We start from the raw sequence: 24426 nt of genomic DNA, 5'->3' as shown, positions 1-24426 counted from the left end.
CCTTTAACACAAATCACACCAAGTTAGAATCAAATAGATAACCTGTCAATAACCGTTTGCAGATCGAGGTCAATGTTCCTAAAAATATGTTTACTTCTGGCCCATGGAGCCACAGCGCGAGTCCGAGAGAGAGGGGCAGGTAGAGGAAGGGGTGAGGGTGGCACTGCTGAAGCTCGTCACGGATGGATCACGTCCGATCGGTGAGATGAGAGAAAGCTGAAGTGAAACAACAGCAGGATGAGGTAGACGTCAATATAGGAACTCCCTGATGTGACACAGAAAGGCTATTTTTTAATTTCTTTGTATTATTTCTCACCTTGCAGTCACTGATGCTGTTCACCAGCTGCTTGTATTCAGTATTGAAGGTGTGTGTCAGAAGGCGCAGGCACTACAACACAACAGGAACAAGACCGATCAGCTCCGAGCAGAGAAGGAAGAAGGCAGCAACAAGAACGCCCACTAAGCCCACGTTTTTCTCACCTTGGTGGCCAGCTCCTTCTCACGCTTTCAAAGGTGGTGCTGGAGATCTGCGAGGAGACGGAGGTGGACGTGGACAGAGTGCCGGAGCTCACGCTGGGGGACAGAGACTCACTCAGGGACTTGGTGGTGGGAGCTGTTCCCACGGGAGCCGCCACTCCCAGAAGGTGACGGGTCTTTTCCACCTGGACGAAAGATGGGGGCGAATGTGAGGTGGGGAGAAGAGGGGAGGTTAGTCATGTAAAGTCTGTACTCTAAGAAAAAACTTTTTAGAATAGCACTTTGGTCTTTGAGTTGAAAAGTCATTTTTCCCTCTACGATATTAAACAGATTTATTTCTTTATGAATCTTTTAAGGCCCCACCTCCTGCAGCTGCTCCATCTTCTCCAGCTCCCACTGGTGCTCTAGGATGAGGCTATCTCCTCTGGGCCTCCAGCCGGCCAGGTTCTCCTCTCCACGCACATAAGCCACTGATGTGTCCAGCACCTTCCTCCTCCTCCTCTGCATCCCTGCTCAGGACATGAGCCCTCATTAGGATGAAGCTCTCCACAGAATTATGATAAAACAGCTGCCGTTCTTTAAACATGTTTCATGGCCGCTCACCTGAGCTTCCAGTGTCAGACATCTTACACAAGCTCAGCTCGTAGATCCCAGTCACTCGGTTGCTATAATGAAGCAGAAGTTTTGAACAAGGAAACTTTGTAACAGGGCAGATATCTTTGATTGTGAAACAGAGATGGCCACAGTGCAGCAGCCCAGATTTACCAGTCAGGAGTTTTGGAGTATCCAGTCCCAAAGAGGTTCTTGAGAGAACGGGGTGGGGAAATCTTGGCGTCTCGGGAGTAAAAGACCGTGCAGATGTCTTTGGTGATAATGGCAGGCTGGATGCAATGGTCCAGCTGCAGAGAGGAGATAAAGGGTGTGTGTTAGACACGATGACATCAAGAGACTTAAAAACACGTACAAACAGGTACAACACGGCGGAGCAGCGGCTGACCTCCAGATACGCAGATAAGGTCATGTAGATCTTCTCTCCGTAGGGAGTGACGCCGTTGAGCAGGAGGGAACCTTTTAAGGGTGTTTTTATTTGTGCTCCCTGGCCTGGAAATAAACGGTTTCCGATCAGACCTGCTTCATCTTTGTGCCCTTGGTATCTGACTCGCTTGCTCCCCCATGCATTTTAAAAGAATCCTTCTCTTCAGCATGAAGTTCTGGCTCAGCTTTAGTGTCTGCGTTACATGTACACAAAGACAGAAACATTCAATGATAAAAACACACAGTGGAATAAAATTGTAAGACGTCATCAGTTGATGCAGTTTAAGGACACTTGTTGTTCTGTGCAGTCTCACCTGGAGCTCACGCTTCTAGTTCATGCCATCATGACCAAAGATTCTTCAAATAATAGTTTAAAGATGTCCATGAATGCACTGCTAACTGCTCTTCACCCTGATAAAAATCAACATGCATTTAGAATAAGAAACACTTTTACAAAACCAAAAGCTTCACTGTACTTAGTGATTTATACGTCTACAAAACAGGTTCAGTTTGTAACTGAGAGAGCGGCTCAGTGGTGCTGAATTATATTTCCAATAGAAACACAATTTCATATGTTGTAGTAACAACACACTGCCACAAGATGGCAGCCTAGGCCTACTTTACCATGCTGTTCCAGTACAAAAGAAAAAGTGACAGAGCCTTGAAAGAGTGACAGAGACACTTTTTATGAACTCATCTGTAATGTGTCACCTTTTCTGTAGGATGAAGAAGTGCTTCCCTTCTTTTAAAGTAAATACAGGCTTACAAAGATCCTCTAAACATGTTTCTGAAATAATCCTAAACACAATCACTAAATCAAAAATGCAAGAAACTATTTATTTAATCACTCTTCTTAACTTAATTCCTTAACTTAGTAAAAAAAATAATAAAATAGACAAGAACTTTTCTGCTGTCTCACCTCTGTCAGTTTTCATGCTGTTGCAAGAACAGGTGGAGGTGCAGGTGGAACTTTGACTTCAGTGTGGTTTGTATGTGCAGGCAGGAGTCTGACATCTCAGGACAGCAGAGGGTTGTCGAGCACGGTGACTCCTGCTGCGACGCCCCCGTCTGACTGTCCTGAGCTCTTGGTCCTCAGCAGACGGCCCACACACTCATTCATCACCATGTCTTTACCCTGCCTGTAAGAAAACCAAGAAAAGGCTAACATTAGAAACAGCCACCAACCAATCCCTTTTACTCCACCACCCAAAAACCAGTGAGAAACACTAGCTAGTATTAACTTGGAATCAAAGTGCACTAATCCCCAGGCTCCCAGCATAACATACAGTCCAACACAAACTCCACAAACTGTCTTGCTTCAGCTGACTTTCCTTCACCTTCTCTCCAAACAATCTGTTGTGCTCTTTTCAGCACAAAGCCACACTCCTGCTCACTGATCCTCACCTCTTTTTAACCTAGTCTCAGCAACTTTGTCCCATAGCTCGCACATCCTTTCCACCTCCATCTTTCTTCCCAGCCAACTGATACATACCTTTTCTCCTTCCTTAAAAGCCAGCCTAAGAAATACCATTTTATAAACGCCCCATAAATGAAACTGCCATTTTCAAAAATCGTATCATCCAAATTCATGCAGCGTGGCTAAATTAAGAATGAATTACAAACCCGAGCTTCCTTGCTAACATGAGTAACAGCTAAACACTATCATAGTGGAGTGTAAAATTACTGCTAAAATAGCTCATATGAACCCTGATACTGGACTTTGTATTTATCAAAACAAATGATCTGATATTACAAAGAAAACTAATGATTGCTTTTTACAGTATTAGCCCAGAGTGATGTAAGGCAGGGTGGTTAGTCAGCCATAACCTGCTGACAACTTGTATCTGGTAGCTTTTTCACATCCTGATCAATGTTGTTGTCAAGTGTGTCTCATATACACTATTATCTCAGTCACAGTACAGCATGCATGAATCACAGTAGATACACAGTAATGCAAAACAGCAGGCAGTCATGTATGTGTGCAGATCCACACATGCACTGCTTAAACTTCCCTAGTTTAACAAATGGTGAGCAACAAACAGAAGTTTTCAACATTTTTAAAGACGCTTCTATCCCCCCGCCCGCTGTACCTCCTCCTTCTCGCTGAGACTTCAAGACAAACCGTTCTGCTGCTGACAAGGCCACTGATACTGTTTTGTCCCTCTCTGGACCCTGTAGACCAGCGCAACCACAGAGAAATAAATCAGAGGAATAAAATGCAAATGATATTGCTCACACTGAACAGCAACACCCAGGTGAGGATTATCTAATGCCAAATTTTCCAAACAATGAACAAACCGTGCCCTTTGTCTCACCATGTCTAGAGTGTAGAGGTCAGCCAATGTCGCTCGGATCTGCTGCACAGCTTGAGGCTGGTCTGGGAAGAATCTGTCCAGGACTCCAGGTCTGGGGAGCACTTGCTGAACCTTCTTGGTACCAGCCAGGTGAGCGCTGATATCTGGACACTTCACAGCTCGAGAGCGCTCCATGAGGAGACGAGCATCCCAGCTCTGCAATGGAAAACAGACAATGAATTCTCTGCTTTTTATCATTAGATGTATTTCTGTATTAAAAAATTCCGTTTATTGGGCCACTTTGTGCTGGAAGAATTTTTCCAGCATAAAATAGCCTCTATCATTTCACTAACTAACTTATTTCACTGCTGCTAATGACGTTTCACAAACTGTCACAGGTTTTTTAGCTTCGTTCGTATAAACTTTCTTGTGGTTGAGATTCCCGAGAAAACAGCCAGCACACTGAGCAGCAGAGGGTGACAACAGTTGGTTTCAACAAAAAAACGGCATCAAAAAAGTCACGGTCATCAGAGCAACATCAGAGAAACAATAAAGTCTAACCATGGAAGGCACAAACACAAAGAACATCAACAATGAGCACCTTTCTTTTTGCTGAAAGTGATATAGCTTTCTGTTACCATCAACTGAAACCGCCAACATTTCAGGTGTGCATGCTGGGCAGCTGAAGCTGACATCACAGCACAGCTGCTCTTCCTCATCCAGAAAGCTGTGCTGCAGTGCATCGCTTTTGGCACGCCCAGTCTGTATGTACAGAAACATAACAGAGGAGTAAATATTTGCATCTGCTTATTGAAAAACAATATCAAAGAAATACTTCACTCAGCCTTCCCCCACACTTGCAGTTGCTTGCAAAAGTATTCGCCCCCTCAGATCTGTGGCAAGATCTGAAACTGCTGTTCACAAACGCTGTCCATCTAATCTGACTGAGCTGGAGCTGTTTTGAAAAGAAGAATGGGCAAAGATTTCAGTCTCTAGATGTGCAAAGCTGGTAGAGACAGACCCTAAAAGACTGGCAGCTGTAACTGCAGCAAAAGGTGCTTCTACAAAGTATTGAGTCAGGGGGCTGAATAATTACGCACACCCCACTTTGCAGTTATTTATTTGTAAAAAATGTTTGGAATCATGTATGATTTTCCTTCCACTTCTCACGTGTGCACCACTTTGTGTTGGTCTTTCACGTGGAAGTCCAATAAAATTGATTCATGTTTGTGGCTGTAATGTGACAAAATGTGGAAAAGTTCAAGGGGGCCGAATACTTTTGCAAGCCACTGTAGTACCACGCTCCAACAGTTTTGCAAAAGCTTCCCTGGAGAATCATGGAGAAAATACTTTTAGTTCCAGGAAGGAGCTCAAGAGGTCTAAAGTGTAAAGAGTAGACATGTTGACAGATGCTGGCCAATATCCACTCCTAACCAGGTCCTTTAAATCAGGGCTGCACTGCTGCTGCCATGTTTGACATCTGTGTATCGCCTGGTGCACATCATAACGTCCTTGGACCAAAAAGAAAAAGAAACAACATGAATAATACACCACTGCCTTCACAGATGACTTCTGTTAAAGCAATACCATGTTCTGATTGTACAGCAAGGGCAGAAAACATGCTCCATCACACTATGTTCAAATCCATCACAGAAACCTAAATAGCAGGTTGCTGTTTACTATTAATGTCGATTAAAATCACGATTTTTCCTGCTGATACTGTGAAGTTTACGCAACCCACAGGAGCAGTTTCAAAGCTTTACTGTTGGCAGAATGCGAGCTACCAAGAAAGAGAAAACCACTTAAATAGATTCTTTCTAACTGGCTGTAGACACATATGAAAACCAAAATTACATGTGGTTGGAGGAATGGCTTTAAAAACATCAATAACACTTTCTCTGTTGTGGAGTGGCTGATGTTCGTGATGTAGAACATCACAATCCCCACAGAACCATTCCTCTGGAAGACACTCTCTGCACATAGACAGGACTTTGAACAAATTCAGCAAAATTTGAATAACTGAAAGTAGTATGCACTCAGATCCAGCCACTCTTGACAAAGGTAGCAGCTTCTATTTTGATATTATAGCTCCGGGTGGCTCAGTGTGCTTCACTATGAGCTGACGGTTAAAAGGACATTTGTCAAACTCATGTGGTTTTATAATTATTAAACTTCTCACACGCTCAAAGACATAAATGTCAGCCAACAAGGCATCGCTCATCAAGCTTAGCTCCATAGAAATGTATGTTATTGACACTTAATAACAGCAGGGTGAAGACAGTGGCAACACAGAGGATGGCCAACAGCTTCTGTGTCAGTGAGACATTTCAGCTGGTGTGGCCGTGCTTCTTTCCAGCACTCAGCAGCTTTCTGCTGCCAAAAGGACCGTGACACTGCCCTACTTCTTTGAGCCTCCGGAGAACGACATCAATCCAAAACAGCAGACAGCCTTTTCAAATACTTTTCTCTAAAGAATGCAAATATCAAGTATTCTTGCTCCCCTTTCTTTCTGATAATGTCACTTTTACAAATCCTGTCCCATCAGCTCTCATGGCTGGTTTGGCTTTGAGGGTCGGGGAGGACAAAAAGCTATTAAGGACCTTTTGATCTGCAGTCCAGTTCTCCTCTAAAGTATTAAGGATGAAGCAACAGTGCTCCTCTTTGCTATTCTGAAATGTGTGTTAAACACAGTGTAGAAGGTAAGTAGAAGCTTACACAGCACCATCAGCCATCATGCTAAATTTGCATCTTCAAAAGTCAATGCAGCCAGACTCACACCTGATTAGAAATGTTCAGGAGACACTGTTGAATGTTTAGTGTTAACTTAAATCACTCATCATTTACAGTATTACAGAGTTCAGGGTTATGGGTTAGCACTATCATGTTACCCGTAACTGTATTAACTATGGTACTAACTTAACTAGCAGTGTTGGCCAAGTTACTTGAATAAAAGTAATCAGTAACTAATTACTGATTACTTCCCCTAAAAAGTAATCCCCTTACTTTACTGATTACTTATTTTCAAAAGTAATTAATTACTTAGTTACTTTTTAAAACATGATTTATGACCTGAATAGGTAATAAAGCAATAGATCTTTCAGCCCAATTCTACTTTTTCTGCATCATCCATCATACAAAATGTAATCAAATGGAAAAGTCTGTTTTTAAAACTTGTTTTATTAGTTTGAATCTTTTTACTTTATGCATCAAGCAAAAATTAAATTATATGCAACATCCTGACTAGAAGAAATTTGTGGAAGAATCCGCGAGTCTCTCTGTGAATTTCCAATCCCGTAGTAGCGTACTCGGTGCTTGCTCTGAAGTTAAGGGTTTTTTCGCTGTAAAAAGAAGTTTCTAAAAGTTTTTGTCACTTTTTACGGAATCAAACTCAAAGTAAGCTCAGTACTTCCACGCTTTAAACGCTGCACGGTCATACTCTCTCTGCACTCCTCCATAGATTATCCATTCTTGATCTGCACACAGCTGTTATTGTCATGAGGCACTCTGGCCAAAAATTTTTCAGTAACGCAGTAACGCAGCGTGCTTACGGGAAAGTAACAGTAATCTAATTACCTTTTTTGCAATAGTAATCCCCTTACATTACTCGTTAATTGAAAAAAGTAATTGGATTACAGTAACGCTTTACCCCGCATTACTGCCCATCTCTGGCTGTGAAACACTAATGAAAAATGATTAACTCAAGTTTTTGCTGCTAAAGTTGGTTCCATCAGCTGCTGAATCACAGGATGTACTTGGTTATAGTCATTTGTGCATTTTGGGTTGCTTTAAATAAATAATGATGTGTTGTAATCATCCAGATCTAGAACCTTAAACTGCTTTTTCACGTGTCTGTAAATGAATTTCTTTCTTATCATTGGTGTCGGCTTCTGATTTGTCTGTTGTCAAGGTCTCACCTCAGTGTGATTCCTCACGTTTTGTCATGATTAAAGGATGAATGTGAACACAGCTTCAGTGTAAATGTGAATGAAAAAAAAAAAAAAAAGCTGGAAAAAGGAGGAGCCCGGAGCTTCGTCTTTCGCTCGGCCTACCCCGCTATAGCAGACCGACCGTCAGAGACTCGAACTTGGCCGTTAAACTCTGGGGTCTGAATGCTGGCCTCTTAACGCTGCGCACCACACAGCCGGCCAGAAGAAAATAGAAAAAAAGGACATTTATCTTCTGTTGTTCAACAATTTTTTTCGTTTTTTTAAATCTATTTAGCTTGTTGTGCAGTATTGTTGCTGTAAACAGTGTTGCTGTAAACAGTGTGTCACGTTACTTGAAAAAAGTAATCGGATTACAGTAACGCGTGGGCTGTTAACATCTCTGTTAACTAGTCATGATAGAAGCCAATATTTCTGTCCTAACATGGTCGGAATATGTTTGACTACAAGCTAACATTTACAGCATGACTTTAAGCTAGCACCATAAAGACGGTAAAAGACACTGTAATATGTAGAAATGCATGTGAAAAGTGTTATATTAGGAGTGGTTGTGCTACTCCACACAGCCACTTTAACATTACTGACACTGTGTTTCTTACCTGTAAACAGCGGGTCTTGTGTGATAAAAGCTTGTGCAGAAAGTAGCAGGTGTAGACTGGTCCATAGCACTGTATGAAGTGATAAGATGTGAAAGGACATATATAGGGTACCTTAAAGGGCGCCTTAAAAGTGTTTCCCTGAGCTTTTACTTGCAGCTTGATATCTAAATAAATGTAAATAAATGTAAATAAATGTGAATGAAAAAAAGAGAAACGAAAAAAAGGAGGAGCCCGGAGCTTCGTCTTTCGCTCGGCCTACCCCGCTATAGCAGACCGACCGTCAGAGACTCGAACTTGGCCGTTAAACTCTGGGGTCTGAATGCTGGCCTCTTAAGGCTGCGCACCACACAGCCGGCCAGTTGGAAATAGAAAAAAAGGACATTTATCTTCTGTTGTTCAACAATTTTTTTCGTTTTTTTAAATCTATTTAGCTTGTTGTGCAGCATTGTTCCACACAAATGACACATGGAAACCTAGCTATTTTTTTATTGGCTTTCACAAAATGGGACTGCCAATGTTGGAGGTGTTACTGCAAAGTCTTCCTGCTAGCCGGAAACCTGCTGGCGGCGCCACTATGTTCTCAGCACACTCTTCAGCGTCAGCTTTGTTGCCTGTTTTCGGCACACCTACCTAGTCCCACTCATCCACTTTATCTGCTCATGGCAGATTTACCCACACTGAGCACTCCTTGGATTAAGGTAAATTGAAGCAGGTCATTATAAAAAAGACACACAGTTTATCATCTTATCCTTGTGCAACAGCTAAAAGCACTCTGTTCATTTGTTTGCTAGATTAGCCGCTAGCATACACACTGTGTTAGAGGCTTGTTGCTACCTAGTTAGCGATGCTACACACCTGTTACTGTGTATTTTTCAATGATTCAGCACTCCTTGGATTTTTAGACAGTAATGAGATCATGTGCACACTCCACAGAGGTCCAGAGTCCAAATGTGACCTCTAGCACCAAACGCTTGCTGCAGTTGTTGGTGTCAGAGGTGACACACAAGGTATCAGGTTTTCTGTGTGATTACTTTTTCATATAGGACCAAGTATGTTTGGATAGCGTTTTGCCCTTGAAAACTGCCGTTGAATATTAGACATTGTTGTCTAATGTTATAAATGTATTGATGTGAAAGGTGTAAGTGTGACAAATATGGAATAAGATAGGAAATGAGAAAGGAGGCAAATACTTGTTCACAGGGCTATAGTCTGTAAATGGTCTTCTTTTGGCTATAGTAGATCTTTTACTTGTTCATTTTTTAATTGTTTGTTAAAATAGTTTTTTCCATCATATTGAGTATAGAGGAATGCAACTGTGAGCTTTAGCAATTATCCCGCTTCAACAGGACCGTGATCCCGATGTGTGAGACAGCAGGGTGCTGCCACTGGTGTTGTAATGTGTGATTTAGTTCCTCCTAACATTTCAGTTTTCTTCCAGTATCTATCCTCTGTGATTACTGGCTCTTTAGACAGATTTAATAGAAGTGTGTGAGCTATTGGCTCAGTATAAAGGGTCAGTAGTGTTTTCATGTCACCTATCCATCCTCCATTTAGTCACCCAAAGCATGTAGTAAATACTGCTCACTTTTATTCATCTTCTCTTAAATCCAGAAAAATTCCCACTTGTTAACGTTGAGTGTGTGTGTGTGTGTGTGTGTGTGTGTGTGTGTGTGTGCGTGTGTGTGTGTGTGTGTGCCAGTTGCAGCCTCCAAGTTGAACACCATCACCAAATCCAACCTGGGTCAGTGTGTCAGCAAGTACGACCTGCTGGTCTGGTTTGAGATCAGCGAGCTGGAGCCCACTGGAGAGTGAGTATCCATCTGGAGTGTTATATTCACGCACAAGCTTTAAAGGAACCATAAAAATGATCTCCAGGAAGAATATTATAAGTTGGGATGTTGTGTCACCTCCTCCCTCCATGCACAGGTACATCCCAGCCATCGTGGATCACAGTGGAGGCCTGCCCTGTCATGGTACCTACCTGCTGCACCAGGTACAGGATTGGTGCACATGTTGTTTCCTTATTACTCACACAGTGGTAACTGCTTCCTTTGTACACAGTTGAATATCTTCTTTTAAAGCGTAATGTTGCTCTAGCTGTGCTCACTGTGATCCTGAGCTCCTGTTATGTTTGCTGCAGGGGATCCAGCGGAGGATCACAGTGACCCTCATCCACGAGAAAGGCAGCGAGCTCCATTGGAAAGATGTTCGTGAGCTGGTTGTAGGTGAGCAGCCTGCCTTTAGGGTCTAGTCGTGCTATACCTCTGTGTAGAAAACAAAACCCCAAAGCACCGAAACAATGTTTTATAGTGTTTGTGTGCTTTTGATAGAGGAAGACAGGACAGAACATCATTAAAGGGATTTGACTTTGTGAGATCACCCTGAAAACGCACCACTCGGTTCACTCTGAGATATTTTCAGTCTGGAAAGATGAATCTGTCGGGCTTCAGGCTGCTTCTCACTTTAAGCAGTTCATGCTGTAGCTGATGGACCAAAAATGACATTTGATATTTTAGACATTCAGCTGCTGACTCTGAAGCCAACAGGCTCTTGAGTGTGGATGATTGTGTTGGTACTGGATGCTGTGATCAAACAGCTGTTCTGATCTGTCTTCATTCATGCCTGTTGTTATTAAGCCTCCTAAGCTCCAAACCAGTAAAAGCAATCTTTGGAGGCAACACCCTTTTTAGTACTTTGCTGTATTTGTTTGTGATTGTGTGACACTGAACCACAGTGCTATGTATATCCTCTGTAACACTCAGACGTTTCCAGATCAGTGTTTCCCCCTCAGCTGTTTCTCACTATAGAGTCTTTCCTCTGTAACAATGAGGCACCAGCAGAGCATATCTGGCTCCCAGTCTGTGGCTGATAGTGCCCCCTGCTGTTAATAACAGGAACAGTGTAACCTTGTATGGAGCTCATAGTGATGGTCTGAAGATTGCTGCTGCAAGGCAGTAATTTGTATCCATGTGTGCTGTCTATTCTGAGCATATGCAGTTATGTGAGCTCTCAGGTTTTATGTATCAGGACATAATTAAAAACAATCAGGTCCTTAGTAGGTCTTAATATGAGGTAAATATAAAACATGAAGTGTTTGTGAGGTTCATCTGCAGCACCTTTGTCTCTGTGAAATGTTTGCTAATTTAACATTTTCCCTCCTAAACAGGAAGGAGTTTGTGGAGGCCTATGTGAATCATGCCTTCAACACATCAGTGGAGAATCTGTTCCAGGAGTTCAAGCGAGGCTTCTTCCTGGTGTGTGAGCAGGATTTGGTGAGGCTGTTTCGACCAGAGGAGCTGCAGGGAGTGCTGGTCGGCCAGGACGTGCATGACTGGGAAAAGTTCAAACAGGTAGAGTCAGCCAAACAGACACAGGCTGTAGTTTCACAGCTGTCCTGTAGCACAATAACTGTGTACTGCATACTGTCAAAAGCATTCAGTCGGCTGCTTTAACACAAATATGACCTTGAGTCACATCTCAGTCTTAATCCAGACTTTTGTATGATAGTATAATATAATAGTCAGCCCACCCTTCGCAGCTATAACTGCTTCCACTCTTCTGGGAAAGCTTTCCACAAGGTTTAGGTGTGTTTATGGGAATTTTTTGACTATTCTTCCAGAGGTGCATTTATGGTGTCAGACACTGACGTTGGAGGAGAAGGCCTGGCTCACAGTTGCTGCTCTAATTCATCCCAAAGATGTTCTATCAGGTTGAGGTCAGGACTCTGTGCAGGCTAGTCCAGTTCTTCTACACCAAACTCACTCATCCATGTCTTTATGGACCTTGTATTGTGCACTGGTGCCCAGCCATGTGCACACATGCCCACACTTTACACTTGGCACAGTGCAGTCAGACAAGTACTTCTGGCAACCACCAAACCCTGACACATCCATCGGATTGCCAGTCAGAGAAGTGTGATTCGTCACTCCAGTAAACACATCTCCACTGCTTTAGAGTCCAGTGTTGAGATGCTTAAATCACTCCATCTGACGCTTTGCATTGTGTTTGTCAGTGTAAGGCTGGGATGCAGCTGCTCAGCCATGGAAACCAATGAAGTTTGGACATCTGTAACAACAGCAGACTGCAGATATTGGTGACTTAAGTGCACTATGAGCCTTAGCATCAGCTGACTAGCTGTCATTTCCAATTACTTCCACTTTGTTATAATATCACTAACAGCTGACTATGGAATATTTAATAGCGAGGAAATTTCATGACTGGACTTGTTGCACTGGTGCATCCTATCACATTACCATGCTGGAATTCATTCAGTTCCTGAGAGCGACTCGTCCTTTCACACATGTTTGTAGAAGTAGTCTGCATGCCTAGGTGCTTGATTTAATACACCTGTGTCCATGGAAGTGATTGGAACACATTAATTGAATGATTTGGATGTGTTAGGGAATACTTTTGGCAACATAGTGTATGCCTGACCTTACAAACTCTATGATTATAACAGTCATTTTCACTGTTTTCAGAACACAAGTTATGGTTGGAGATATCATGACCGCCACCCCACCATACAGATGTTTTGGGAGGTATTTGATGAACTAACTGAAGAGCAGAGGAAAGATTTCCTTCGTAAGTACTTGCTGAAGCCTCCATTATGATATGTTACTGAAATCACACTGTATCATATAAAACATTAGATTTTTCTGCACTTTACCAAGATACATTAGAGAGCAGCATTGTTCTGATTAATATACTGTAAAGCTGCTTCTAGCTGGTGGACTGAGCCGCCTCACCTTTCACCTGGCTCACGTCACACACCTGGAGAGACTCGACCTCCACCTGTGTTGCCTCACGCGAGATGATCTAGAGGCTCTGAGTCAGTTGCTACCAATCTCACACGCCGGACACTAATCGCATGCTCGCTGCAGCAGTCATGTGACTCGTTGTTTTTCAGTCCAGGTGCTGCCCTCTCTCACTGCACTGACCGAGCTTGATGTGTCATCCAATAAGGAAGTGGGAGGTGTGGTCCACCTGCTGGTCTCCGCCCTCCCTGCGACACAAATGAGGAGGCTGCCATTCAACAGCTGCTACATGAGCAACGAGTCCTTCACTGCTCTGGGTAACACACACACACACACACACACACACACACACACTTGTTTATTTATAGAAGTTTTCCTTCAAGTCATTCTCCCCGAATACCTCTTCCACCCTCTAGCCTGAAATGGTGAAAACTTTGTGTTTATGCATCAGCCCTGGCGGTGTCCTATCTGCGCACGGTGGATATTTCCTGGTGTAAAGTGGTTGGCGGTCACTTGGCGCTCCTGCTGGATGCTCTGCAGCCATCAGTCGTCAGCGAGCTCCGTCTTTGCAGCTGCGAGCTCACCACTGATGACATGCAACATCTGGGTAACTAACACACAATGACATTATACTTTTTCTTTTTTGGTCTGTAGTGGATCATTAGGCTGCATAAATGTATATTAAGACAAGTAAAGCCTGAAGGAAATTGATATTTCTTTCATTTATTTCATGCTGCCAGCATCTGTAGCTGTCGTATAAAACAAAACAATGAAAGTATTCGGTGTTATTTTTGTCTCCATCAGAAACATTGTGAACAAAACAGTAAAGTGAACAGGCATAAAGTGATCAGTTATCAATGGGTCCTCTTCCTCTGTGCAGCTGCCGTGTGCAGACGGGGCTGTCTCTCCTCACTCCGTGCACTGGATCTGTCCTACAACAGCTTGGTGGGAGACAACGGTTGGTGCAGTCTGTTTGCAGCAGGAGGTCTGGGCTCTCTGGAAGACGTGGATGTCAGTTTGCGACCTTCAACCTCTGCTCCGTGCTCAGCCTGGCTGCCCGCTCTGCTCCGAGCTCTGCCTCAAATGCCGGCGCTGGCTCGACTGGCCATGCAGAGGTGGACAGCTGACTGTCAGGAGAGAGAGCAGCTGAGGTACTGTCTGAAAAAGAGGAGCGTCCTGCTGGAAAGGGATCCAGATTTACAAGACACATCATCAACATGTAAAGGGAACAGTCAGGAGAGCCTAGAAGAGAGTCAGCCTGAGGAGATTGGAGCGGACCGCACTGGAATTTACTGTCAAAGAGCGACCCACTTTGTTGCTTTATTATTATTTTTTTAAGTCTCTGTTACCACAAGAAGGTCAGTGTTGAGGTCAGCTGCATCACGTCTGATGTAAACTGTGTCACACGTGATGGTTTCAGGGAATACTGGGAACTTACAGAGTTAAGCACAGCTGGTGTGGGTTATCATATTTGTCGTCTCTCACCTTGGCTGCAGGGTCTGGGTCTTTCCAATGCAGCAGTCCTAACACTTGAGACACACATGCCGAGAAGTGGGGATACCTGGAAATGGACAAAGGCTTTCAGCAGAGTTTTAAAGCAGCTATTCAGGAAAAGAGCTGTGAATTATCTGCATACCTTGTTAGGTAATCAGCTATTTTGGGGTTCTTTAACAAATCAACCAAAAGGTCGACTGAGTATTTTCTCGTCAGAGTACCTTCACCGTTCACGATGATGTTGAGCACAAGCTGGAGCGTTTGATGGATGTTCTTTGCATCAAAGAGCTACGAGGAAATCCCAGAGATTAGAGACAGGATATTATGTGAATCAGCATGAATGTTGTTTGTTGTTCAACAGATAAAAACAAGAAGAGAAAATAGAAACAAAGTAAAAAAGGAACAATTGTTTCTGCCGTTAAGAAAAAAAAATTGAGTCATGGCAGAGACCTGCAGAAGTCTTGAGTCTCATTTGATGACATTTTGTCAGATTGCCTTGTAATTTAAAAAAAACAAAACTGTTTTTTGAGCAAAAGTTCTCCAGGTTTTTTTGGAGTTCTTTCAAAGTTTTCTTATTTTTGGACGTTAGCTGCTTTTTCACTCTTTTTCAGTCCAGTCTGTGCATCTGAACATTTACAGAAAGATTTCTTTGTTTCGTCTTTAGACACTTTGTTAAACGCAGATCCCAGCAGAGTTCGCCTACCTTCTCTCCAACCTTCTCAGGTTTTGTGGATATTATACATGGTTATGCTGAGGATATGTCGGCTACTTTCCACTGGAAATGCCTTTTGGTTAAACTGTCAGCGAGGAATTTGCACTGTTACATTTTTATATAACTTTAATGCAAAAAAAACAGCTGCTTGTTTAAGTGAAAATACACTGATGGGGTTTTTTTCTATTCATGAACAGGAGTGTGATCAGTTTAATAAAAGAAAAAATAACCATAACCAAGATATGAGGGGAAATCTTGGACAAATACAAGCAGACTGGAGCAGCCAGCGTTCAAAACACCGACGTTCAAGGTAACAGAAGGTTCCCGAGCCACATCCACCCAGCTGGTTTCTGTGTTTCTTGTGTATTTGTGTACACTGTGACTTCATGGCTGTCTTGGGCTCCAGCTCTTGTTTTGGTGTCTCATTAATTTGATTTAATGTCCTGCTTAGTGATAACATCACTCTTGGCCTCCCTGCACTGGCTTCCAATTGAATTTAGGATTCATTTTCAAGTTCTTTTATTGGTTTTTAAATCTTTAAATGGTCTGGCACCTGCTGAAGCCCTATGTCCCCACTCGTTCGCTCCGGTCAGCTGAGCAGCTGTTGCTCTCAGTCCCCAAATCACGGCTGAAACTGAGAGGAGACCGAGCGTTCTCTATCGTGGCTCCTAAGCTTTGGAATAATCTTCCTCTTCACATTAGGCAATCGACATCAGTGCTGGTTTTTAAATCCAGATTGAAAAAGCATTTTTATTCACTGGCTTTTGACTCAGTGGTTGACTGACTTGTATTTTATTGTTTTTCGCTATGTTTATTATTGTATCGTATTTATTATTCTTATGGTATCTATTATGTTTCTATTGTTCAGCAGTTTGGTCAGCCTTGTGTGTTTTTAAAGTGCTATATAAATAAACAATGATGATGATGATGAACATAGTAACGTGTGTTGGGTTGCTCTGTCTTCAGACTCACTGTCAGACTGATTAGACAGTGAGTCTGAAGGTGAGAGTCCTCACTGCCCACGCCTGTCTTTGGGTCTGACCAACACCGTTTCCTGTGTGTCATTCCCCCCTCGCCTTCCCCCCATCCGTCCTGTCTGCACTGACCTCTCCAATAAAGACAAAAGGCCTCATTTTCTGAAACTCTTCCTATCCCATCACCTTGCGAAGAATCACTTCACCATGTTGATTAATAAGGACGGTGGGAATGGTTTGAAGTCTCGTCACAGAAAATGTGCCAAAGGCAAAGAATCTGAGCTTGAAATAAAATGAAATGAAAGATCAGCCCCACACAGGGGTTAAATTCAGATGGAAACTCTTATCACACAAAGAGAACAAGCGAATAAATATATCTGAGTGTGGCCCCTTGACTGTCACAGTGTAGCTGACATTTGATCTTATCATGTGTTAAAGCTATTTTAATTACTGAAGAGAACCAGTGTCAAACTCAGCCCAAGTATGGTTGTACGTTAATCCTTAAAGCAACAACGTTTTTAAAGTTGCAGCGTCATTTTTACACCACACCTAAAATCCCACTAATCGTCCGGGCTCTTCACCCTATGACCACACGCTGGGGTATCTAACACCACATGACCCAAATGGAAACTATGTCAGCTGAAAGAAACCCATCGAAATGTGCAACACTTAAAACTTTGCCTGATTGGAGCATGGCTTCAAATACAGCCCTGAAAACAGACAGGCGGTCGTTGGCATTTCGTTACAAAGTTTCCTTGTTCAAAACTTCTGCTTCATTATAACAACCGAGTGACTGGGATCTACGAGCTGAGCTTGTGTAAGATGTCTGACACTGGAAGCTCAGGTGAGCGGCCATGAAACATGTTTAAAGAACGGCAGCTGTTTTATCATAATTCTGTGGAGAGCTTCATCCTAATGAGGGCTCATGTCCTGAGCAGGGATGCAGAGGAGGAGGAGGAAGGTCCTGGACACATCAGTGGCTTATGTGCGTGGAGAGGAGAACCTGGCCGGCTGGAGGCCCAGAGGAGATAGCCTCATCCTAGAGCACCAGTGGGAGCTGGAGAAGATGGAGCAGCTGCAGGAGGTGGGGCCTTAAAAGATTCATAAAGAAATAAATCTGTTTAATATCGTAGAGGGAAAAATGACTTTTCAGCTCAAAGACCAAAGTGCTATTCTAAAAAGTTTTTTCTTAGAGTACAGACTTTACATGACTAACCTCCCCTCTTCTCCCCACCTCACATTCGCCCCCATCTTTCGTCCAGGTGGAAAAGACCCGTCACCTTCTGGGAGAGGCGGCTCCCGTGGGAACAGCTCCCACCACCAAGTCCCTGAGTGAGTCTCTGTCCCCCAGCGTGAGCTCCGGCACTCTGTCCACATCCACCTCCGTCTCCTCGCAGATCTCCAGCACCACCTTTGAAAGCGTGAGAAGGAGCTGGCCACCAAGGTGAGAAAAACGTGGGCTTAGTGGGCGTTCTTGTTGCTGCCTTCTTCCTTCTCTGCTCGGAGCTGATCGGTCTTGTTCCTGTTGTGTTGTAGTGCCTGCGCCTTCTGACACACACCTTCAATACTGAATACAAGCAGCTGGTGAACAGCATCAGTGACTGCAAGGTGAGAAATAATACAAAGAAATAAAAAAATAGCCTTTCTGTGTCACATCAGGGAGTTCCTATATTGACGTCTACCTCATCCTGCTGTTGTTTCACTTCAGCTTTCTCTCATCTCACCGATCGGACGTGATCCATCCGTGACGAGCTTCAGCAGTGCCACCCTCACCCCTTCCTCTACCTGCCCCTCTCTCTCGGACTCGCGCTGTGGCTCCATGGGCCAGAAGTAAACATATTTTTAGGAACATTGACCTCGATCTGCAAACGGTTATTGACAGGTTATCTATTTGATTCTAACTTGGTGTGATTTGTGTTAAAGGACCCCTGAGAACAGCTCACGTGCCTCCAGTCCCTCCTGCTCAGACTGTGAAAACTTCCCGATGGTTCCCACTCTGGAGACCTCCTACCTTGCGCGGGCTGCAAAAGAACGAGTTCCTGAACTTGGTGCCTGATATTGAAGAAATGCGACCAGGGTGAGTAATGCCATATTAACCCAAATACTGTCACTATGACATGTGTCTCACAGACCAAATGTAAGTCGACACTCATGTTCTCTAGTTCAAGCAGAAATGATGTGGATCGATTCAAATTCCTGAGCCTGGATGATTTCAGCTGGAAACAAACCAACTCTGCTTCTTCTTCAGATAATTCAATTCAATTCAATTTTATTTATATAGCGCCAAATCACAACAAAAGTCACCTCAAGGCGCTTCATAGATACAGAGAAAAACCCAACAATCATATGACCCCCTATGAGCAAGCACTTTGGCGACAGTGGGAAGTAAAAACTCCCCTTTAACAGGAAGAAACCTCCAGCAGAACCAGGCTCAGGGAGGGGCGGGACCATCTGCTGCGACCAGTTGGGGTGAGAGAAGGAAAACAGGATAAAGACATGCTGTGGAAGAGAGACAGAGGTTAATAACAGATATGATTCAATGCAGAGAGGTCTATTAATGCATAGTGAGTGAGAAAGGTGACTGGAAAGGAAAAACTCAATGCATCATGGGAATCCCCGGCAACTATGCAAGTTGTAAACAGTTGTAGGATTAAAGATTATTGAATGTACAGAATGATTATTTACACAGAGCTATACAGTAGTGCAGTTAAGATAAGTGAGGGTGTAGATAGTTTCTACAGAGGCTATATAAAGTGCTAGTGGTTGTGAGTGGTGGTTCACTCCATGTTATTATTGTGTGTTTGAGGGTACAGTTGTCCATTGTGGGGGTGTGTATGTTCAGTGCATGAGTTTAACGTGGGTCAGATGTCAGGAGGCAGAGTTCAGGAGTCTGACAGCTGTGGGGAAGTAGCTGTTCCGGTACCTGGTGGTCTTAGTCCGGAGGCTCCTGTGGCGCCTCCCAGAGGGCAGGAGGGTGAAGAGTCCATGTGATGGGTGACTGGGGTCTTTGATGATTTTCCCAGCCCTTTTCAGACACCGCTTCCTGTAGATGTCCTTTATGGCAGGAAGTGGTGCTCCGGCGATGCGCTGGGCAGTTTTCACGACCCTCTGCAACGCCTTCCGGTCCGAGGCAGAGCAGTTCCCGTACCAGACTGTTATACAGTTGGTCAGGATGCTCTCGATGGTGCAGCGATAGAAGTTCACCAGGATGTCTGAGGACAGGTGGTTCTTCCTCAGAGTCCTCAAGAAGAAGAGGCGCTGGTGAGCCTTCTTGACCAGCTTGGAGCAGTTGGTCGTCCAGGTGAGATCCTCGGAGATGTGGACTCCCAGGAACTTGAAGCTGCTCACACGCTCCACAGCCGTCCCCTTAATGTGGATGGGTGGATGTGGGTCAGCATTCCTCCTGTAGTCCACGATGAGCTCCTTGGTCTTCTCGGTGTTAAGCAGCAGGTTGTTTGTGTCGCACCACTCAGCCAGACGATCCACCTCCTCCCTGTAGGCGGCCTCATCGTTGTCACTGATGAGGCCAATCACCGTGGTGTCATCTGCAAACTTAATGATGGTGTTGGAACCATCAGCAGGTCTGCAGTCGTGGGTGAAGAGGGAGTAGAGGAAAGGGCTCATCACACAACCTTGTGGTACACCGGTGTTCATTGTGATGGTAGATGAGCAGCGGTTATCCAGCCGGACATGTTGGGGGCGGTTGGTCAGGAAGTCCAGTAACCATTTGCAGATGAGGGAACTGATGCCCAGGTCTGTCAGTTTCCTGATGAGTTGTGAGGGGTGGAATGTATTGAATGCTGAACTGAAGTCTATAAACAGCATTCTGGCGTAGGTGTTGTTGTTGTCCAGGTGTGAGAGGACAGAGTGCAGTGCGATGGAGACTGCATCCTCTGTGCTCCTGTTCTGGCGGTATGCAAATTGGTGGGGGTCCAGGGTGGGGGGGAGACAGGATTTGAAGTGTGCTAGGACCAGCTGCTCTAAGCACTTAGCTATTTACAGTTCATAACAAGAGACAAGGCACCATTTCTCTCCTTTGTGTTCCAGTCATCACAGCAGATTAAACTTTTAAAATATTTGCAAATAGTATAAAGAAATATATAAAGAAGTAAAACAGTAATTTATTAATACTTAGAAATACTAAAACTTACATTTGTCAGCAAAAACTGCTGCCATCTGAACCGAAACGTTACAAACCAGCTTACCCACAATCTGTGTATTTTTCTATGCTGGCTACTTAAATTGGCATCCAACAAGCTATTTGCTTTAATCTTTTATTAGACAAAGGCTGACTGGTTAGTTCAAGCTTCAACTGCATCCAAAGGACTGAAAATGTTTTAACACAGTGACTGAACTTGATTGAAGTCTCCGTAGTTTGTTGAATCTGTTTCGAGTGACTTATTTTCACAATTCCAGGAATTTTTAAAAGGCACCAAAAAGCATTACAACGCTGAGCTCGAGTCTGTGGACTTCAAAGGAAATGCAGAGGAGGCCAGGGTCCACATCAACAGCTGGGTGGAGAAGCAGACACAAGGTAAGCATAATGTAACTTTAAATGATCTCCACTGTAAATCCTTGGGGATCAGTTGTGTTGTGTTCAGTTGAGACATTATTACCGGATTGTCCACCGTCCACATTATTTTCTGTTTCCAGTTCTTCCAGTCTAATTTCTATTCAGTATTAAGCAGCATTATCTCTGGGTTTTACTGTTTGGTTTCATGCTATTAATAAAACCATCACAGCAGTATGTTGCTGTAAATAGCAGGCCAATTCTTCTATTCTTATTATATTATGTGATGGGTACTTCTACTTTGATCACTTGTGTCTTTAACATATTTTTATTTTTCAGGCCCATTTAGGATTGGCTGCTATTGATTCTATATCTTTATATTATCTTAAGTGCAGCAGGAAATTCATTCATTGTTTTTATAAAAGCGCGATACAAATACAGGCCATTTATAAATCTACCATCTATAATAATAGGATACAAGGACTTTCTATGAGGGTTATAGGACTGTGGTGCCACCTGCTGGAAATGAGACAATCTTAATCCCATTATTTTTGTAGGAGCCATTTTTGGGTTGATACCTCATGTTGCCGCTAGAGGTAACCTTTTTAAGTTTTTTCTTTTTTTTTTAAACTTTATTTAACAAACAATGAGTATACAACATACGAACAGATGAAGTATACAAAACAACAGAACATGAACACAAAAAGCCAAGAGTAAAAGAAAAAGGTAACAATTATAAGAATACACATACATGTATTGTTTTGAGAGCCTTTGTGTTGGTGGAGTCTGATATTGATTGTATGTACATTTCCACATCCTTAAAATAATGACAGAAATATGGTGTTTTGTTAGTAAACTTACATTTATGGATAAAAAATGTAGCTAAAAGTATGAACAAATTCATCATAAAAAACATTTCTCATACTTCTTGGGGAACTTAAACAAACAGAATAAAACATTTTCCCATCGTAAAGAAAACTCCCTTAAAATATGGACAATAACAAACCTGCTAAATTCCTTCCAGAATCTCTGTGTAAAAGAACAGTACCAAAAAAGATGCGTCACAGTTTCTGGATGATCCCCACAGAAAGTACAATTAGTATTTATGTCCCTTTTAAATTTGACCATGTAGTGACTGGCTGGATAACATTTATGTAGAATTTTAAATGAGACTTCTTTCACCTTATTTACAATCAAATATTTATGGGGGACCATCCAGACTGTCTTCCACTTGATATCTGGAACATATCGGTTCCAATAAGATGTTATATATGGGAGAGAGACGATATCTTCTTGGAATAAACTACGTATTCTCTTATTGCTGTTACCAAGTTCCTGTGAAAAGCAGATTTTTCCTATTGGTGACTCAGCTGGATCGGGGAGAGTGACTGAGGCAGATATTGAGCTGTCAGTGTTTTTATATAACATTAAAGTCCCTGAGGGTGTGGCACCAAGCACCACTGAGGATTCCACCTTTTTAAGTTCCTGTATGGTAGGTTTATGTAAGGTATTTAAGGTGGACGCACGTAATCAGCGTCAGGTGTGTTGTTAATCATAAGAAGGCAAAACGTTTGTGACCGCTGCGCTTTTATCTTAAAATGTTTGGAACAAAGACCAAAAAGGACAAGATAAGTACTGCTGGAGTTATTGGACTGTTTAATTAATTCATGCATACCAGAAGCATCGCGTCACCCCCGCTAACAACCACCTCAGTGGCTTCAAGCCTACGCTTGAATTTTTGTTTTTTGTTCCCTGTTATACTGATCATAAAGCTTTTTCACCTTTTTTTAAAATAAAAACCATCTTGCTGTTGCCCTGTTTTCTGATTTTATAGCTGAAGATGTTGTACAGTAACTAGTGCATCTTTGGTAATAGTTAATAGTTTTCATAAATTCTTTTTACCAGATAAAATCAAGGACTTGCTAAGCCAGGATGCAGTGGGTAGCCTGACGAAGCTGGTTCTCGTGAATGCCATTTACTTCAAGGGCAGCTGGAACACGCAGTTTAAGGAGGAGAAGACTGCTGATGTGCATTTTCGACTGAACAAGGTAACAGTGCAGAAAGGCAGCATAGGATGGTGCAGTTATACTTTGATCTGTCATACTACAAACGAGCTGTGGACTTTGCTGAATGAGAACATAAAGCCTGGAGCTCTGAGGGGATAAAATCGTGCTTTTAGGACGATCACTTTCCAACTTTATGCAGTTATGCAATGCAGTTTATTATTCATGTAATATCCAATAAGTTCTCAAATAAATCTCAAACAACAGCACAACACAAACTTCGGCTAACAAGAACAAATTGTGTTGTGACGTGTGCTCTACATCCAAATCCACTCAATGGCTGGAATAAAACCATGACAGAACTTTTTGAGATCATTTTGAGACTAAACACAAAAAACATTTCTCTTGTCTCCCCTATTTTTCAGAACGACACTAAGCCGGTGAAGATGATGCAGCAGAAAAGTAAATTTCCTTTTGCGACCATTCCTGAGGCCAACTGCAAGGTAACATCCATCACTTTCAGCTTATTACAGGATTTCACCAGCATGATCTAAAACTTGTCTTTTACAAATATCAGCCTAAATTTCTAGATTAGGAAGTCAGATCATCTTTGATGGAGTAATAAATAAAAACAATGTTTCTGGACAGATTCTTGAGATGCCGTATAAAGGAAATGACCTCAGCATGCTCATATTCCTGCCTAATGACATAGAAGATGATACCACAGGCTTGGAAAAGGTAAGATGCACTTACCAGTACTTTAATGTCCAGTTTCAATCAGACAAGCTAGTGACACTGTATCCACACAGCTGGAGAAGGAGCTGACCTATCAGAACTTTGTGGACTGGACTCGCCCAGACATGATGAGCCCCAACGAGGTTGATGTCAAGCTCCCTCGATTTAAGATGGAGGAGAAGTATGACTTGGAGAAAATCCTGACCAACATGGGAATGGAGAACGCTTTTGACATCTACAAGAGAGACTTCTCTGGTGAGAAATATTGCACCAATGAGACACACTGAATCAATTATACAGTTATATTGAGAGCACAAAAACTGCAAAACATCATCTGGTAAAGAAAAAAACACAACTGATTTCTGGGCTCTTCATCTACTAGGAATGTCTCCAGCAAATGACCTGATAGTGTCCAAAGTTGTCCACAAGGCTTTCGTGGATGTAAATGAAGAAGGAACTGAGGCTGCTGCTGCCACTGGGGTTGACATGGAAGTCCGCTCTATAACGATTCCCGCTGAGTTTGTTGCCGACCATCCCTTCATCTTCTTCATCCGACATAAACCCACCAAGAGCATTCTCTTTGTGGGCCGGTACTGCTCACCCGAGTAAACACGAGCTGACATTGACATGAATTAAACATAAAACATTATATACAGTATAAGATTTTGTAAGGTAAACCTAGTTCATACAAATGAAGTAAAGAAAAGTTATTAAAACAAAACGTGCCTTGCTGTTTATTCTTTCAGTGTCCCACAGTAGCACATTTCCTGCTAGGAAAATGTCAGAAGTCACATCATTTCTGTAAATTGGGAAGTAACTGTAATACATCAAGTCACCTCTGTCTCTTGTTACCAGGACTTTTTAAAATGAATGGTACAACATGGAAAGAGGCCCT

General features: G+C 42.8%; 4 protein-coding genes across 7 annotated transcripts; 2 read left to right on the top strand and 2 right to left on the bottom strand.

Moving 5' to 3' along the window:
- Nucleotides 1-476: 476 nt before the first annotated feature.
- Nucleotides 477-1698, bottom strand: LOC147322650 (kinesin-like protein KIF1B). The gene is made up of 5 exons (XM_086307150.1): nt 1475-1698; nt 1243-1376; nt 1081-1142; nt 841-986; nt 477-662 (listed from the first exon to the last, which is right to left on the bottom strand). The coding sequence occupies exons 1-5, from the start codon at nt 1496-1498 to the stop codon at nt 477-479; spliced, it is 552 nt and encodes a 183-aa protein (XP_086163276.1). The 5' UTR covers nt 1499-1698.
- A 336-nt stretch (nt 1699-2034) lies between these two features.
- Nucleotides 2035-9003, bottom strand: LOC147322649 (glutathione synthetase-like). Of its 4 annotated transcripts, none has more exons than XM_086307134.1 (6): nt 8350-9003; nt 5157-5317; nt 4445-4568; nt 3828-4022; nt 3603-3684; nt 2035-2651 (listed from the first exon to the last, which is right to left on the bottom strand). In XM_086307134.1, the coding sequence occupies exons 3-6, from the start codon at nt 4547-4549 to the stop codon at nt 2632-2634; spliced, it is 402 nt and encodes a 133-aa protein (XP_086163260.1). In that variant the 5' UTR covers nt 4550-4568; nt 5157-5317; nt 8350-9003; the 3' UTR covers nt 2035-2631. The 4 variants fall into 4 exon arrangements, with proteins under 4 accessions (XP_086163260.1, XP_086163259.1, XP_086163257.1 ...); XM_086307133.1 differs by having other exon boundaries at nt 4445-5317; nt 8350-8418; nt 8609-9003; XM_086307131.1 differs by lacking the exon at nt 5157-5317 and having other exon boundaries at nt 8350-8418; nt 8609-9003.
- Nucleotides 9004-9708: 705 nt separating this feature from the next.
- On the top strand, nt 9709-16241 carry LOC147322648 (kinesin-like protein KIF1B). Its single transcript, XM_086305060.1, has 6 exons — nt 9709-9712; nt 10049-10157; nt 10276-10342; nt 10490-10574; nt 11516-11699; nt 11969-16241. The coding sequence occupies exons 1-5, from the start codon at nt 9709-9711 to the stop codon at nt 11539-11541; spliced, it is 291 nt and encodes a 96-aa protein (XP_086161186.1). The 3' UTR covers nt 11542-11699; nt 11969-16241.
- A 6465-nt stretch (nt 16242-22706) lies between these two features.
- On the top strand, nt 22707-24252 carry LOC147322647 (leukocyte elastase inhibitor-like). Its single transcript, XM_086307117.1, has 5 exons — nt 22707-22841; nt 23222-23299; nt 23445-23534; nt 23606-23786; nt 23914-24252. The coding sequence occupies exons 2-5, from the start codon at nt 23243-23245 to the stop codon at nt 24138-24140; spliced, it is 555 nt and encodes a 184-aa protein (XP_086163243.1). The 5' UTR covers nt 22707-22841; nt 23222-23242; the 3' UTR covers nt 24141-24252.
- The last annotated feature ends 174 nt before the right edge of the window (nt 24253-24426 follow it).

Source organism: Aulonocara sp. 'chitande type north' Nkhata Bay, linkage group LG9 (assembly GCF_057382095.1).
Source record: "Aulonocara sp. 'chitande type north' Nkhata Bay isolate Kocher_YH1m ecotype deep benthic linkage group LG9, A_spYH_male_GT1.1, whole genome shotgun sequence".
Lineage (NCBI taxonomy): Eukaryota > Metazoa > Chordata > Actinopteri > Cichliformes > Cichlidae > Aulonocara > Aulonocara sp. 'chitande type north' Nkhata Bay.
The sequence above is the reverse complement of the archived record's forward strand: the minus strand, read 5'-3'. Positions and strand labels throughout refer to the sequence as shown.

Coding starts and splice junctions, on each gene's coding strand:
- LOC147322649 (XM_086307131.1), bottom strand. CDS start 8,414: ATGGACCAGTCTACACCTGCTACTTTCTGCACAAGCTTTTATCACACA. Junction 4,569..8,349: donor ACAAGACCCGCTGTTTACAG/GTAAGAAACACA, acceptor CTGTACATACAG/ACTGGGCGTGCCAAAAGCGA. Junction 3,685..3,827: donor ACCTCTACACTCTAGACATG/GTGAGACAAAGG, acceptor GCTGGTCTACAG/GGTCCAGAGAGGGACAAAAC.
- LOC147322647 (XM_086307117.1), top strand. CDS start 23,243: ATGATGCAGCAGAAAAGTAAATTTCCTTTTGCGACCATTCCTGAGGCC. Junction 23,300..23,444: donor TTCCTGAGGCCAACTGCAAG/GTAACATCCATC, acceptor GTTTCTGGACAG/ATTCTTGAGATGCCGTATAA. Junction 23,535..23,605: donor ATACCACAGGCTTGGAAAAG/GTAAGATGCACT, acceptor GTATCCACACAG/CTGGAGAAGGAGCTGACCTA.
- LOC147322650 (XM_086307150.1), bottom strand. CDS start 1,498: ATGACCTTATCTGCGTATCTGGAG. Junction 1,143..1,242: donor TACTCCAAAACTCCTGACTG/GTAAATCTGGGC, acceptor GCTTCATTATAG/CAACCGAGTGACTGGGATCT. Junction 987..1,080: donor GTCTGACACTGGAAGCTCAG/GTGAGCGGCCAT, acceptor TGTCCTGAGCAG/GGATGCAGAGGAGGAGGAGG.
- LOC147322648 (XM_086305060.1), top strand. Junction 10,343..10,489: donor GTACCTACCTGCTGCACCAG/GTACAGGATTGG, acceptor TGTTTGCTGCAG/GGGATCCAGCGGAGGATCAC. Junction 10,575..11,515: donor TGTTCGTGAGCTGGTTGTAG/GTGAGCAGCCTG, acceptor CCTCCTAAACAG/GAAGGAGTTTGTGGAGGCCT.